Source organism: Salvelinus sp. IW2-2015, linkage group LG17 (genome assembly GCF_002910315.2).
Source record: "Salvelinus sp. IW2-2015 linkage group LG17, ASM291031v2, whole genome shotgun sequence".
In the NCBI taxonomy this organism is placed as follows: Eukaryota; Metazoa; Chordata; class Actinopteri; order Salmoniformes; family Salmonidae; genus Salvelinus; species Salvelinus sp. IW2-2015.
Genome location: NC_036857.1, coordinates 26,043,634 through 26,060,867, shown reverse-complemented (window position 1 = coordinate 26,060,867; position 17,234 = coordinate 26,043,634). Strand labels below are relative to the sequence as shown.

The window sequence follows — 17,234 nt, the reverse complement described above, 5'->3', positions numbered from 1 at the left end:
CAATTAAGGCGCCACCAACCTCCTGTGATCCAACAGCTGATATTAAGTGCCCATTTTACCAAGTTAACTTGGTAAAACTCCACCTACTGTGACTCTCATAAAGATTAAAAAGTGAACACAAAATTAGTAGCACAACATAGCACTTTAATACCAAAATATCTCAAATATAAATAATGTGCAAAACAAAACAAGCTTGAAGAGGCAGGTTCAAATTGAGGCAATACAAACAACTTGAGGAAAAACATGATGCAAAGCCATGGCACATCAACTAACTTGTTCCACAATTGAATAAGGCACTTCATTATGAACAGACTATTCTATGCCAGTACTCTGGTATTGTTTTGTCTTTCAATAGAATACAACGTGAAATACAATGTGAAATACAACGTGAAATACAAATTGAAATACAACGTGAAATACAACGTGAAATACAGAGGGTGAACCAACAAAAAATATTGTCCCTCAGTTTGTCCTTCAATAGAAATACAATGAGAAATACAGAGGGGGTGAACCAATAGAAAATATTGTCCCTTATGACAATCAACCAACTGACAATGTAATAGTGCAATCATCAACATGTAAACGTGGCACTTCGAATCTGGAATGTCAGATCGGCTTGGAAACTAGACATTTGGGCACGGTCTTCACTAAACACGGTGTGAGGAAAAGGCAAGTAAAATTCAAATACAAACTAAATTGAAAGAGCAAGAAAACAAATGCAGCATGCAAAATAGCTCCGTATGTAATGTAACATTTTGTCTCACTAGAATAAAATTCTACTTTTAAAATGGAATTAAATGATAATCAAATAATTTTGGGAGATTACTGCCTTGATTGTATTGTAGCAAACAACAAACTAAACAATTCAATAGTTACAGCTCCCTACAACATAAAAGCATACAGCATAAATACTATAAAAGCATACATTAAAATTCAAATAAACACACAGTGACTGAACATGTTTTTGTGATGTCATTTCTGTGATGTCATTGAATGTGGGACATTTGGCTAACTTCTTCCTTAGCGTGAGAATTTCCTGGGTCTGAATGCGGGGACCATGAGTTGATGGGGCGCTAGTGCCACCCTCTCCTTTACAGGGGCTAGCTCCTCCGCTGAGCCCCACTTCTTCTTGGACTGGAACAACGAGACCAACTTCCTGTTCCTGCTGCGGTCTCTGGCATGGAACTCAGGGAACTCTGAACAAAATACAGACCACCATAGTTGTATAATACATTCTATGTAAGGCTGAAACCTAACGGTAAGGATTACCTTTTTTGGCCTCTGTTTTGACCTTAGTAACAAAGCCACAGGCATTGTTATGACAATGTTATTCTGTATCAGACCGGGGAGGGAAATATTGTGGCCTTTGTTAATTTCTTGCGTGTCAGACAACATTTCAGAGAGTCAAAAAGAAAATAGTAAGAGACACTCACGTATCTCCTCTGGAGCTGCTCGGTCTTCCTCTGTAGGCTCCCTGATGTTCAGGTACTGGCAGGCAAGATGGCCGCTGTAGTCCCGCAGATTCTTCTTCGCACCTGAGAGGAAAGAAAGAACAAACAATGACTATAAGAAAACATGTACCTGGAAAAAGGCAATCAATGGCAGAAATATAATAGATTACCTGTTGCATCGATACCCTCCATTCCACACCCCAAAATACAAAAAGCATGTGGGTTAACTTTCCCTGTCATTTACCATATTTTCCAATGAGCAGCTCCAAAATGTGTCGATGGCCATGCAATGCTGCAATATGCAGGGGTGTATAGCCCTGCAAAACAAAAAGTGGAAAATAATGCAAATGTATTCCCCACCAAAGACATAGGGGTATAATGCAAATTGTATAACCATGTTTTGTTTTTTCAAGAACAAAACAGGCTGTCCAATACAGCTATTTGAACATAACCTCTGACATCCACTGTGTGCAGAGTTCAAGGTTTAACCCTGGAAAAATGTACAAGGCGTTTTAATACCTACCCCCTAGAGTTTCCCATGGCCCCAACACAGCCAATGAAAACATGAAAGGAGAGAATATACAAATTACCAGAGGTTATGGCAACACAACATAATGACCACATATATAATTGGCTAGTTATTCTCAGAAAATTGCCATAGTTGTGAGTTTGGCACGGTAATACATTTACACAATTGACATGATTTATTAGTAGACACTGTGTGGGCGTGTTTTACTATACTTGTGAGGACCAGAAGTCCCCACAAGAATAGTAAACTAACAAATATTTGACCGACTAGGGACATTTTGTTAGTCCCCACAAGGTAAAATGCTATTTGTAGGGGGTTAAGGTTAGAATTAGTTTTAGGATTAGAATTAGGTTTAGGGTTAGGAGCTATGGTTAGGTTTAGGGTTAAGGTTAGGGGTTAGGGAAAATAGGATTTTGAATTGAATTATGTATCCCCACAAGGTTAGTTATACAAGATTGTGTGTGTGTGTTGACTGCTGTATTGCATTTGCACAGCTGGATCTTCACAGGAACCATTACGATGCAACATTACATCACCAACACCACAGAAAACAACATAACTAACCTGGCTGCAACACATAGGCTCGTTGCCTTGGTAACTAATCTGCCTGGCCGGCCTCCAAATATACAAACAACATACCTATTGCCTGATCACTTCCTGTGTATGATATACTGTACTGAAAGAGGAGGTACTCACATGCTGAAAGAAAATAAAAATAGTAGTAATGTTATTACTACAGTTCGACAATATTTTATAACATACCATTCCAATAGCATAAGAAATTATAATACAGAACACAATACAGCCCATATTCACAAAAAACAAGAGCATACTCACAGATTTAGTGTTAACATCAGCTCCTGCGTTAGCCATCATGGTAGCCATGTCCTCTTTACCATGTTTGGCTGCCCAGTGAAGAGCGGTCTGTATCCAGAACAAGGAGAGGGAAATGTGAGCCATTCACAAAATACAGTTGTTTGAACCAAACTATTTCCATATACAGAACAAAAGCACTTTACTGCAACACCGACACAGGAGTTGCCCTATTTATGTATACACAGATACTTGTATTGTATTGACATATACACAGAGACTTGTATTGAATTGACATGCACACAGATAATTGTATTGATGTACACACAAATCAAATTGTATTGGTTGCATACACATGTTTAGCAGATGTTATTGCGGGTGTAGCGAAACGCTTGTATTGTATTGACATATACACAGATACATTCCCAGTAGTGGTTAGTCAGTAGATAGTAATTGGCATAGCATCATTACTCCTCTACCAAGTGGTTTCAACAGTGTGGATCAGATGAGAGTTCTGATAGGCTGGCTGAAGCGGTGGGCCAGCTGTGCACAGGAGGAGTGGAGAGATGGAGGGAGAGGTAGAGGGAGGGACGAAGGGATGGTTTCCTGCCATCTAACAGAGCCTAATTACAAAACAACACTGCACTGTGCCCAAACCCTGAGGGGGGGGGGGGGGGGGGGGGGGGGGGGTAGCCGCCTGTCACAGGGAGGAAGATTGATGATGTTGGTGTGACCCTCAGAGGGGAGCGAGGGAGACCCACCCAGGAATCGCCCCACTGTCAGCACTCAGCCATCAGAAAGACAAGGCTAGGGCCCCACCACGCCGTGTGCCCCCTGTACACACACACACACAGAGATATACTCACACCCAGACACACACATAGGCATGCATGCGCAAACACACACGCTCAGAGACAACATGCACACAATTGCCCACAATTTCACCTGCTGAATCGCCCGTAATTACACAGCCTGAAGTGCTCAGTGCTCAGAGACCCATTGACAAGAGTAACAAAGTTGATCACAGCAGCGGCACTATGTCAGAAAGTTGTATGTGGTTTGCGTGGGACTTATTCTTGAGTGTGCAGAGCTTGGCTGCAAATGTCAGCCTCTGAACCACAACGTCTATGTTTCTCAGTCTGATTCCAGTCATGGAACAGGGAGAGCAGAACAATGATGAGAAGTAGGTTACCTTTGTCAATCAAGACTAGTAAAGGTATTTCCTTTACTATAGAGGTGCTTAGGCAGCTTGAGCTCACCATCTATGAACATCCTTGTGCTTGTTCAAGGCCTTAAATGGCATTTCTTCATCTCCTGCATTACACGCTACTACACAAGGAACTTGGTGAACTATATCACAACCTCGATATTAGGACAGCAGTTGGGGGAGAGATACACCTCTAGATATCCAAAACCAGTCTGGGACACAGATTGTGATAGATGAAGTCTGGCTCTGAGTATCTCCATCTCTGTTGCCCGCCCTGTCACACGCTGAAGACGGATTGGTCGGCTGGGCCGTTTGAGTGGCAGCTTGGCGGGTCTCCTAGTGAGCAGGAGTGATGGACGACGTGGGACAGGATGTGGCGTTATCCCCTCCTCATGCCTCTCGTTCCTGTCCCAGCCCGCTGGGGCCACCTCCCGCGTTCCTGCCTGACCGATGACACACTCAGTGTGTGTGTGGGTAGGTGTCATGCTCCCAACGTGGGAGTAAGTAGTGTCCTAAGGGACAAGGGTTGATCAAGAGGAAACATTGGACAAAATGACCTCTGGCCTGTGACACTTTCCTGTTCATAGTAAGACCACTGAGGAGTGATGGGAGAATGATTTACTTACAAACTGCAGGGTGAGAGGAAGTACGTCACAGTCCAGCACGGCAAAAGGGGGGAGCACATGTCACGTGTAGAGGACGAAAAGGACATAGAGATCAGGAAGGAATAGGATATGTTAGATGGGGTTAACATATGTGGTTCTTTGAATTAGCCATTCCCTGTCAATGACAGTTGAGGAGGAGAGTGTAGCTACACAATCCATCTGCTATTGGGAAGGTCAAAGTTTATGAGTTGTCTAAACTTTGTCTGATGGGGACAGAACTAGTCCACAAACGGCACCCAGACCTCCTCAACTTCAGGCCCTAGGTAAGAGTGACTTCACCGCCGAAGGGTGAAGGTGGGGGCATCAAAGCCGCCCGAGGGAGATTTAGCTCCTTCCCGGGGACATGGCCAACACTGTTCTTCAATTAATCTCAGCCTGCTCTATAACTTTCAGATTATCTTTAAGTGGTTGAAGTCTTTGTGGTGCATTAAGAGTCTCTCTCTAATCCCCGCTCCCATCTCCCTGCACTTCAATGGCGACCCTGGTATCTTGTCTGGGTGGGGATGCTGATGGCAGGGGCTTAGGGATAGGTCTTAGAAGGTGGTCTGACACAGGACAGTGTGAGAACCCCAACACAGGGGAGGGACAACAAACATGAACCCAAATCTCTTGAGCGCACAGGGAGACCAATAAAGGGATTTGGGTTGTCAGGGGGGGAGGGGGGGGCTCCAGGAGCTAAAAAGCTATCTTCCATAATCCTTTTGAAAGCGGCGCCTTTGAAATGCATGATCTTGATGTGTGTACATCACAGGGTTTTTAAAATACAATTAACGGAAAAATAACAATGGAATGTCGAATATTTGAAATGCATTTTTATAGGTTTCATAAAACAATAGGTATAATTTCAGAATATGATCAACTTTCTAGAAAATGATTGTCAAGAATTGAGATTAACAAGATATAAAGTAGGGGATATCAATACTTAATTCACTTACCCCCTGACAGTCATAGCAGATTCCAAAAAGAAAATAAAGAACATAATCAGTCAATTATAATAGAAATGTAATACAAATATTCCTAATCAAAGTTGTGGAGAAAGTATACTCACTGAAACAAAGTCCTGGTTTAGTCAAATGAAGGAAAGGGAAGGAGGGAAACTACATTTAGTGGTTGCATCCAATAAAACAAAGCTACCCATTTATCCACAAGATGTATACTGCAATGTTATGCAGACATATCCAAGGTGGTTTTGGAAACCTTGGCCTTTGTGAAGGGCAGAGGTGGAGGGGTAGAGGTTACCTTCTTGTTGGCCAGGGAGGGCTCCTGTTTGAGCAGCTGGGAGAGGTCAGAGAGACGGCCACAAGTAGCAGAGTAGATCCATTCCTTCTCCACAGGGTCCAGCTGTAGGACAGGGAGTGGATGAGCTAAGCAAATGGATAGTGTCCATAAAGCAAAGGTCTGGTATGTACAGTTTTATGAATATTCATGTCTAATATGTACAGTACCAATCAAAGGTTTGGACACACCTACTCATTCAAGGGTTTTTCTTTATTTTTACTATTTTCTACATTGTAAATAATAAGGAAGACATCAAAACTATGAAATAACACATATGGAATCATGTAGTAACCCAAAAAAGTGTTAAACAAATCAAACCATCTCAATTGGGTTGAGGTCGGGTGATTGTGGAGGCCAGGTCTTCTGATGCAGCACTCCATCACTCTCCTTCTTGGTCAAACAGCCCTTACACAGCCTGGGTGTGTGTTGGGTCATTGCCCTGTTTAAAACAAATGATAGTCCCACGAAGCGCAAACCAGATGGGATGGCGTATCGCTGCAGAATGCTGTGGTAGCCATGCTGGTTAAGTGTGCCTTGAATTCTAAATAAATCACATACAGTGTCACCTCAAAGCACCACAAAATCCATCACACCTCCTCCTCCATGCTTCACGGTGGGAACAACACATGCAGAGATGGTCTGTTCACCAAGTCTCTTCTTATTATTGAAATTCGACCATGAAGGCCTGATTCACGCAGTCTCCTCTGAACAATTGATGTTGAGATGTGTCTGTTACTTGAACTTTGTGAAGCATTTATTTGGGCTGCAATTTCTGAGGTGCAGTTATTCTAATGAACTTATCCTCTGCAGCAGAGGGAACTCTGGGTCTTCCTTTCCAGTGGCGGTCCTCATGAGAGCCAGTTTCATCATAGTGCTTGATGGTTTTTGTGACTGCACTTGAAGAAACGTTCAAAGTTCTTGAAATTTTCCGGATTGACTGACCTTCATGTCTTAAAGTATTGATGGGCTGTCATTTCTCTTTGCTTATTTGAGATGTTCTTGCCATAATATGGACTTGGTCTTTTATCAAATAGGGTTATCGTCTGTATACCCACCCTACCGTGTCACAACACAACTGCTTGGCTCAAACGCATTAAGAAGGAAAGAAATTCCACAAATTAACTTTTAACAAGGCACACCTGTTAATTGAAATGCATTCCAGGTGACTACCTCATGAAGCTGGTTGAGAGAATGCCAAGAGTGTGCAAACCTGTCATCAAGGCAAAGGGTGGCTACTTTGAAGAATCTAAAATATATTTTGATTTGTTTAACACTTTTTTGGTTACTACATGATTCCATATGTGTTATTTCATAGTTGTGATGTCTTCACTATTATTCTACAATGCAGAAAATAGTAAAAATATAGAAAAACCCTTGAATGAGTAGGTGTTCTAAAACTTGACTGGTACTGTATATATTAGCATATATAAAATGTGGAAACTCACAGCCACTGGGGTGGAGCGCATACTACCCATACACTCCTCTTCCGACTCGGACTGAAAGAGACAGACAATAAGACAAATTATATAAGTAATATCATGAGTATTATTGATCCAGCATGCTGAAGCAGCAGTGGCATCTCTCCCAACCAAGGCCTTATGTTGTTCCACATAGGAATGAAGAATGAATGTCCTAAGGCCCTAATAGACACACACACACACACAAATCAATCAATCACAATCACACTGCTTATATGTTTATCACCTCAGACATCAAAAGGGACAAAGTGATCAAACAAGTGTCAGACAGACAGACAGGTAGGATGGAGGCAAACAGAGGTTTTCACACCAAGGGGTCAATGTAATAATAACTGTGAACTCCACTGTTAACCAATAGACATGTCTGTCTGTGGACCTTAGGGCTCCCGAGTGGTGCAGCGGTCTAAGGCACTGCAGCTCAGCGCAAGAGGCGTCACTACAGTCCCTGGTTCGAATCCAGGCTGTATCACATCCGGCCGTGATTGGGAGTCCCATAAGGCGGCGCACAATTGGCCCAGCCGGGGTAGGCTGTCATTGTAAATAAGAATTTGTTCTTAACTGACTTGCCTGGTTAAATAAAAATATACATTGGTCAGAGACCATCCCACCATCTGTGTTCCCCTCTGTTTTAAATGTGGTCAGAAACGCCCCAAAAATAAAGCACACATTTCTCTGAATGCACAAAAGTGTCATTCTGGCTGATTAATGTGGGGAGAAAATGGCCGTTTTCTATATGTTTTGTTTGGTCAACCACTTGATTGCTAATTGTTCTGAGATCATACAGGGACATGATGTAAAAACAAAAAAGTATTTCATGTCGCTGTCATACATGCCTTGTTTAACACGAAAAGTGGAGGCCAATTTATCCACTGGCACATGTCCATTTTTTCTCTGCTGGAAATAAAAATAACAGGGGAAGAAAAATATTGTTGGGCAGAATTTTTTTTATAGTTTAATTTTGTCAAGTGGATCTCTCAGCACTTTCCTCCTCTCTGTCATGTAATTCCATTCTCTTTGTCTTGAGGTTTAGAACCAGGGTTTAGAACACAGTTTAGAACAGAGTGATACTTCAGCTTCCCAAGCTCTTCAAGAGCAAATGAGAGTAGCACAGGCAGAGTTACAACTGGGGTTTTTTTGCGCAAAGAGGAAGTTCAACCAGCCACAGTGTAACAGCTTTGTTAGACAGGGGAATATTTGCTGACAACTGGTTCTTTCCACAGCATCAATGATTTTTTGATACAACTCCCACTTTCTAATGTTGTCACATAAGAGAGGTGGTGAGATTCAGGAGGCCCTTTTACGTTATTGTGATCTATGTAGTTGTAGAGATCTAGTTACATCCTATTCAACAAGATAGCTTGTGTTCCTAAGTTTCCATCCAATTGGCGACAGATTTGAATGTGAACATTGTCAAAACTGCTTAAAAACAAAATGCAAAAAAAAACATTTTTTCCACGACAGGTGTGTTTCCATCAAACTGACCTGTTGCTGATAAAAGGCTGTGTGTGATAACGTAGTGCACATAAAAATGACTTTTGCGGTTAAGTTCCCATGTACCGAATAAAAGGGTTTCCATCGCATTTTCAACTCTACTGATGGTTTTGTCACAAAAAAAGTTGCGAAAAATAACAATCTTGCCCAATCTGGCATTGGCACATGCACTTTAGACAAGAGTGTGCAGATAAAGTGAACAGGTTATATGATGAGATATGGAGACGAGCAAAATAGTTGTATTTGATAATTGGCAGCCAAACACCAATCATCATGTCACCAGCATTAAAATAATAGCCTAACCTCGACATTTAGCCTATATTGAACATTTGCATGATCACTGATAATTTAACCACAATGTGAAGTTAAATCTGCCTATAAACTTTTCCACGATGTGGTGGTTAGGCTTACAGTGCACCATATCTCTTGACTCCAAGTTAACTTCAATGTGATGGTTATTATATTATATGTAGGGTCCTATAAAATTTGTTCTATTTTTTCCAAAATTCTGTTTTCTCCGTTCAGTTTTCCCAGGTTTTCGTTTTTTTCCAGGTTCTTTTTTCAGGTTATATTTTCAAAATGACACTTTTTTAAATAGAAAAAACAACCAAATTGGATGTTCTAAATCCACAACAATGCTTAAACCACATCAGGAGACCCCCTTTGAGGTCTAGGACAAATCTAAGACATTTTTATTTTTGTGTTAGCCTTTTAAAGTTAGCTTTTCGTTAAAAAACAAGGACATTTCTAAGTGACCCCAAACTTTTGAACGGTAGTGTATATATGTGATGGGATGTATAGACATTATGGACAGTATGTGGATCCCCGCAGCCGGACAACTTTCTCATGGCTTCTGGAGGGAAACGCTGTAGGAATGCTCAACCGGTGTCGCTTATTCAGCCGACAGAAACTTTCAACCGGTTCTCCCCATTATGTAGCGAGTCGGAGTCTGAGTCTGAGTCTTCTCTTGTCTCTACTCCTCCCGTTACGGGGTCTGAGACGCCGAAGGCTCCCACCATTAGCTCTGACAAATTGAAAACCCTAGTCATTGGCGATTCCATTACCCGCAGTATTAGACTTAAAGCGAATCACCCAGCGATCATACACTGTTTACCAGGGGGCAGGGCTACCGACGTTAAGGCTAATCTAAAGATGGTGCTGGCTAAAGCTAATCTGGCGAGTGTGAGAGTATAGAGATATTGTTATCCACGTCGGCACCAACGATGTTAGGATGAAACAGTCAGAGGTCACCAAGTGCAACATAGCTTCAGCGTGTAAATCAGCTAGAAAGATGTGTCGGCATCGAGTAATTGTCTCTGGCCCCCTCCCAGTTAGGGGGAGTGACGAGCTCTACAGCAGAGTCTCAGCACTCAATCGCTGGTTGAAAACTGTTTTCTGCCCCTCCAAAAAGATAGAATTTGTAGATAATTGGCCCTCTTTCTGGGACTCACCACACAACAGGACCAAGCCTGACCTGCTGAGGAGTGACGGACTCCATCCTAGCTGGAGGGGTGCTCTCATCTTATCTACCAACATAGACAGGGCTCTAACTCCTCTAGCCCACAATGAAATAGGGTGCAGGCCAGGCAGCAGGCTGTTAGCCAACCTGCCAGCTTAGTGGAGTCTGCCAATAGCACAGTCAGGTAGTCAGCTCAGCCATACCCATTGAGACTGTGTCTGTGCCTCGACCTAGGTTGGGCAAATAAACATGGCGGTGTTCGCCTTAGCAATCTTATTAGGATAAAGCCTCCTCCATTCCTGCCATCATTGAAAGAGATCGTGATACTCACATCTCAAATAGGGTTATTTATGTGTAGATCCCTCACTTCAAAGGCAGTCATAGTCAATGAACTAATCACTGATCATAATCTTGATGTGATTGGCCTGACTGAAACATGGCTTAAGCCTGATGAATTTACTGTGTTAAATGAGGCCTCACCTCCTGGTTACACTAGTGACCATATCCCCGTGCATCCGCAAAGGCGGAGGTGTTGCTAACATTTACGATAGCAAATTTCAATTTACAAAAAAAAAATGGCGTTTTCGTCTTTTGAGCTTTGCTGAAATCTATGCAGCCTATCTAATCACTTTTATAGCTACTGGTTAAGGCTCCTGGGCCATATACAGCGTTCCTCTCTGAGTTTCCTGATTTCCTTATCAGACCTTGTAGTCATAGCAGATCATATTCTAATTTTTGGTGATTTTAATATTCACATGGAGAGTCCACAGACCCACTCCAAAAGTCTTTCGGAGCCATTATCGACTCAGTGGGTTTTGTCCAACATGTCTCTGGACCTACTCACTGCCACAGTCATACTCTGGACCTAGTTTTGTCCATGGAATAAATGTTGTAGATCTTAATGTTTTTCCACATAATCCTGGACTATCGGACCACCATTTTATTACGTTGCATTCGCAAAACAATCTGCTCAGACCCCACCAAGGAGCTCAAAAGTCGTGCTATAAATTCTCAGACAACACAAAAATTCCTTGATGCCCTTCCAGACTCCTTCTGCCTACCCAAGGACGTCAGAGGACAAAAATCAGTTAACCACCTAACTGAGGAACTCAATTAAACCTTGCGCAATACCCTAGTGCAGTTGCACCCCTAAAAACGAAAAAACATTTGTCATAAGAAATTAGCTCCCTGGTATACAGAAATTACCCGAGCTTTGAAGCAGCTTCCAGGAATTGGAACGGAATGGCGCCACACCAAACTGGAAGTCTTCCGACTAGCTTGAAGAACAGTCGTGCAGTACCGAAGAGCCCTCACTGCTGCTCGCTCATCCTACTTTTCCAACTTAATCGAGGAAATATAGAACAATCCAAAATTTATTTTTTACTGTTGCGAAACTAACTAAAAAGCAGCATTCCCAAGAGAGGATGGCTTTCACTTCAGCAGTAATAAATTCATGAACTTCTTTGAGGAAAGATCATGACCATTAGAAGCAAATTACGGACTCCTCTTTGAATCTGCGTATTCCTCCAGGGCTTAGCTGTCCTGGATCTGCACAGCTCTGCGAGGGCCTGGGATCGGGAGAGACACTTAAGTGTTTTAGTACTATATCTCTTGACACAATGATGAAAATAATCATGGCCTCTAAACCTTCAAGCTGCATACTGGTCCTATTCCTACTAAACTGCTGAAGAAGCTGCTTCCTGTGCTTGGCCCTCCTATGTTGCCATAATAAACAGCTCTCTATCCACCGGATGTGTACCAAACTCACTAAAAGTGGCAGTGATAAAGCCTCTCTTGAAAAAGCCAAACCTTGACCCGGAAAATATAAAAAACTATCGGCCTATATCGAATCTTCCATTCCTCTCAAAGATTTTAGAAAAAGCTGTTGCGCAGCAACTCACTGCCTTTCTGAAGACAAATAATGTATACGAAATGCTTCAGTCTGGTTTTAGACCCCATCATAGCACTGAGACTGCCACTTGTGAAGGTGGTAAATGCCCTTTTAATGGCGTCAGACCGAGGCTCTGCATCTGTCCTCGTGCTACTAGACCTTAGTGCTGCCTTTGACACCATGCGATCACCACATTCTTTTGAGAGAACGTGAAACCCAAATTGGTCTACACGGACAAGTTCTGGCCTGGTTTAGATCTTACCTGTCGGAAAGATATCAGTTTGTCTCTGTGAATGGTCTGTCCTCTGACAAATCAACTGTACATTTCGGTGTTCCTCAAGGTTCCGTTTAGGACCACTATTGTTTTCACTATATATTTTACCTCTTGGGGATGTTATTCGAAAACATAATTAACTTTCACTGCTATGCGGGATGACACATCGAGACAGCTGTATCTTCAATTGAAACATGGTGAAGCCCCAAAATTGCCCTCGCTAGAAGCCTGTGTTTCAAGACATAAGGAAGTGGATGGCTGAAAACTTTCTACTTTTAAACTCGGACAAAACAGAGATGCTTGTTCTAGGTCCAAGAAACACAAGAGAGACTTCTGTTATAATCTGACAATTCATCTTTGATGGTTGTAAAGTCGTCTCAAATAAAACTGTGAAGGACCTCGGCGTTACTCTGCCCCCTGATCTCTCTTTTGACGAACATATCAAGACTGTTTCAAGGCAGCTTTTTTTTTCCATCTACGTAACATTGCTAAAATCAGAGATTTTCTGTCCAAAATGATGCATGAAAAATTAATCCATGCATTTGTTATTCTAGGTTAGACTATCTGCAATGCTCTACTTTCCGGCTACCCGGATACAAGCACTAAATAAACTTCAGTTAGTGCTTAAATAGGGCTGCTAGAATCTTGACTTAGAACCAAGAAATTTGGATCATATTACTCCGAGTGCTAGCTTCCCTACACTGGCTTCCTGTTAAGGCAAGGGCCTGATTTCAAGGTTTTTACTGTTACCTATAAAGCGTTACATGGCTTGCCTCCTACCTATCTTTCCGAGTTGGTCCTGCGTACATACCAATACGTACGCTACGGTCCAAGACGCAGGCCTCCTAATTTGTCCCTAGAATTTCTAAGCAACCAGCGGGAGGCAGGGCTTTCTCCTATAGATCTCCAATTTTTATGGGAACAGTCTGCCTACCCATGTGAGAGACGCAGACTCGGTCTCAACCTTTAAGTCTTTACTGAAGACTTATCTCTCAGTAGGTCATATGATTGAGTGTAGCCTGGCCCAGGAGTGTGAAGGTGAACGGAAAGGCTCTGGAGCCAACGAACCCGCCCTTGCTGTCCTCGCCAGGCCGGTTCCCTCTCTCCACTGGGATTCTCTGCTTCTAACCCTGTTACAGGGGCTGAGTCACTGGCTTGCTGGTGCTCTTTCATGCCGTCCGCTCAGGAGGGGTGCCGTCACTTGAGTGGGTTGAGTTACTGACGTGATCTTCCTGTCTGGGTTTGGCGCCCCCCTTAGGTTTGTGCTGTGGTGGAGACTTTGTGGCCTATACTCGGCCTGTCTCAGGATTGTAAGTTTGTGGTTGAGGATTACCCTCATAGTGTGCGGGGGCTGTGCTTTGGCAAAGTGGGTGGGGTTTTCATACTCCTTCCTACTTTTGGCCCTGTCCCCGGGGGTTTCTTCGGATGGGGCCCACCGTGTCTCCTGACCGCTCCTGTCTCAGCCTCCAGTATTTATTGCTGGCAGTAGTTTGTGTTCGGGGGGCTAGGGTCAGTTGGTTACCTGGAGTACTTCTCCTGTCTTATCCAGTGTCCTGTGTGAATTTTAAGTATGCTCTCTCTAATTCTCTCGTTCTCTCTTTCTCTCTGAGAACCTGAGCCCTAGGACCATACGTCAGGACTACGCGGCATGATGACACCTTGCTCGTCCCAGTCCGCCTGGCCTTGCTGCTATCCTCGTTTCAACTGTTCTGCCTGTGGTTACGGAACCCCTACCTGTCCCAGACCTGCTGTTTTCAACTCTTAATGATCGGCTATGAAAAGCCAACTGAGATTTATTCCTGATTATTATTTGACCATGCTTGTCATTTATGGAAATTTTGAAAATCTTGGCCTCTCTAATTTTCTCCTTCTCTCTTTCTTTCTCTCTCGGAGGACCTGGGCTAGGACCATGCGTCGGGACTGCCGCCCGTGGTGACTCCTTGTGCTGTCCCCAGTCCGCCTGGCCTTGCTGCTCTTCCTACAGTTTCAGCTGTTCTGCCTGCGGTTATGGAACCGCTACCTGTCCCAGACCTGTTGTTTTTTCAACTCTTGATGATCGGCAATGAAAAGCCAACTGAAAATTATTCATGATTATTATTTGACCATGCTTGTCACTTATGAACATTTTTGAACATCTTGGCATAGTTCTGTTATAATCTCCACCCGGCACAGCCAGAGAGGACTGGCCACCCCTCATAGCCTGGTTCTCTCTAGGTTTCTTCCTAGGTTTTGGCTCTTTCTAAGGGAGTTTTTCCTAGCCACCGTGCTTCTACACCTGCATTACTAGCTGTTTGGGGTTTTAGGCTGGGTGTCTGTACAGCACTTCGAGATATTAGCTGATGTACGAAGGGCTATATAAAATAAAATTGATTGATTGATATGTGGATAGAATATATAGTATATCTGAAGAATACGTAGGATAGAATAGTATATGTACAGCAAAAGTTATATAGGATGGCCTTGAGTAGAATACAGTATACACATATGAAACGGGTAAAACAGTATGTAAACATTATTAAAGTGACCAGTGTTCCATGTCTATGTACATAGGGCAGCAGCCTCTAAGGTGCAGGGATGAGTAACCAGGTGGTCGCCGGCTAGAGACAGTGACTAAATTCAGGGCAGGGTACTGGGTGGAGGCCGGCTAGTGATGGTCATTTAATAGTCTGATGGCCTTGAGATAGAAGCTGTTTTTCCTGCTCTCGGTCCAAGCTTTGATACACCTGTACTGACCTCGCCTTCTGGATGATAGCAGGGCGAACAGGCCCTGGCTCGGGTGGCTGAGGTCCATGATGATTTCCTTGGCCTTCCTTTGACACCGGGTGCTGTGTATGTCCTGAAGGGCAGGCAGTGTGCTCCCGGTGATGCGTTGGGCTGACCGCACCACCCTCTGGAGAGCCTTGCGGTTGCGGACGGTGCAGTTTCCGTAACAGGCGGTGATACAGCCTGACAGGATGCTCTCCATGGTGCAGCTATAAAAGCTTGTGAGGGTCTTAAGGACCAAGCCAAATTTCTTCAGCCTCCTGAGGTTGAAGAGGCGTTGTTGCGCCTTCTTCACCACACTGTCTGTGTGGGTGGACCATTTCAGATTATCAGTGATATGTACGCCGAAGAACTTGAAGCTTTTCACCTTCTCCATGTCGATGTGGACGGGGGTGTGCTCTCTCCTGCTGTCTCCTGAAGTCCACGATCTGCTCCTTCGTTTTGTTGACGTTGAGGGAGAGGTTATTTACCTGGCACCCCTCCGCCAGAGCCCTCTCACCTCCTCCTTGTAGGTTTAGGGCCATCAAGGAAACCTATATCTTTCTAGATTAATCTCAATCTGTTTAATGGGCACAAATCAGAATTATTTTTCTAATGAGTTCAAACATGTTGTTGCAACTTGCCTTACATAATGACAGAACAAATGGCAGCATTCAAATGCTAATGGTTGCCCCCTTCATATTGTTCCCCACTCTCAAACATCCACGGTTTGTTTTAAATCCAGATCATTTAGCTACTGCCATCTGGTGGAATTTTGCAGCAACAGTTCCTGCTATGACTCACTATTTTGTTCAGAGAGAGAAAGTAAATAATAAGTATTACTAGGGAGGCAGAGGCAAAGGCCTGTAAATGTCCAACACAGTGAAATGTTATGAAGTAACATTAGGGGAAAGTTTCATCTCAAAAGTATTTTCCTTGTTCCTCGTGTCCTCTGGCTCCAGGACCTGCTCTCCTCGTCTCCGTCTGGCATTTTGAGAGGGAGGTGAGAAGATAATTGGATGACATCTTCTCCTTAGAACTTCTCCTCCAACACTCTCTGTGTTTCCCTCCGATTTTTTGGGAAGATAAGGCGGGGAGAGAGGACGCAAGGAATTGAGGAAAATATTTTGAGATTTATTCCTGCTGTCACAAGCCTCTCACCTTTGACCCGGAGTCCCTGTCTAGCTCATCCTCTCCGTTACTGTGCGCTAGGGTTTTCTCTGAAATGGACGGTGAGGGGGTCCTCTCGGTGTGCTGGTCCTGAAGGCACAGAGACAAAATACAGAATTAAACTGTGATAAGGCAGCCTTAGTCTGGCCTCAACACCATTGTAAAAAGGTCTTAATGTCATTTAAAATGCTTAAAAGTATATACATGTGTGGTTAAGATAAAGTGCACGGCTGAATCCCAAATCACCCCCTTCCCCCTCCATTTGCACGTTCACACGCACCGCCATACACACAAGTGTCCCAAAGCTGAGGGAATGAAAATGATCGAATGTGTAGGAGCTAATTAGACCCTCCAAGCCGGCAAGGTTGAAGGCTCCACAGCCAAGTGCTATCGCACCACGAAACGCATTATGTTTGGAGTTTGCGCAATTGAATACAAAATAATAGCGAGGCAAGCCTAATTATATGCCAGTGCATATGTTCCTCTGATTTCAAGGCTTGACACATTTAACAAATGAAATACCTTCCAAATGAAATGTTTAACTGTTACGGAGGATTACATATTTTATTTTTTTATTTTAATTTAGGGGTGGATCAGCTTAATATTGTGGAAAGATTGTTGCTTCCATCAATGTAATTGTCTGCATCATTTCCAATCCCCCATACCTTTTTTTGGTAAATATATATATGCATATACATACACGTACATACCCATACATACATACATAAACATTCATACATACACACACATACCTATATAGACATACATACTTTTTTAAGAATATAC

The 17,234-nt window shown here is 43.2% G+C and overlaps 1 protein-coding gene across 1 annotated transcript in view; it reads right to left on the bottom strand.

Moving 5' to 3' along the window:
* Positions 1–123: 123 nt before the first annotated feature.
* The window catches only part of LOC111976995 (ankyrin repeat domain-containing protein SOWAHC), a 25,909-nt gene continuing 8,798 nt past the window's right edge, over positions 124–17,234 (bottom strand). Inside the window, exons 4-12 of the mRNA XM_070448044.1 lie at positions 16,440–16,538; positions 7,389–7,439; positions 5,905–6,006; positions 5,714–5,725; positions 4,627–4,629; positions 2,818–2,904; positions 1,696–1,768; positions 1,434–1,535; positions 124–1,196 (exon numbers count right to left, since the gene is read on the bottom strand). Coding sequence (XP_070304145.1) covers positions 1,021–1,196; positions 1,434–1,535; positions 1,696–1,768; positions 2,818–2,904; positions 4,627–4,629; positions 5,714–5,725; positions 5,905–6,006; positions 7,389–7,439; positions 16,440–16,538 — 705 coding nt within the window. The 3' untranslated portion in view covers positions 124–1,020. The remainder of the gene's footprint in view (positions 1,197–1,433; positions 1,536–1,695; positions 1,769–2,817; positions 2,905–4,626; positions 4,630–5,713; positions 5,726–5,904; positions 6,007–7,388; positions 7,440–16,439; positions 16,539–17,234) is intronic.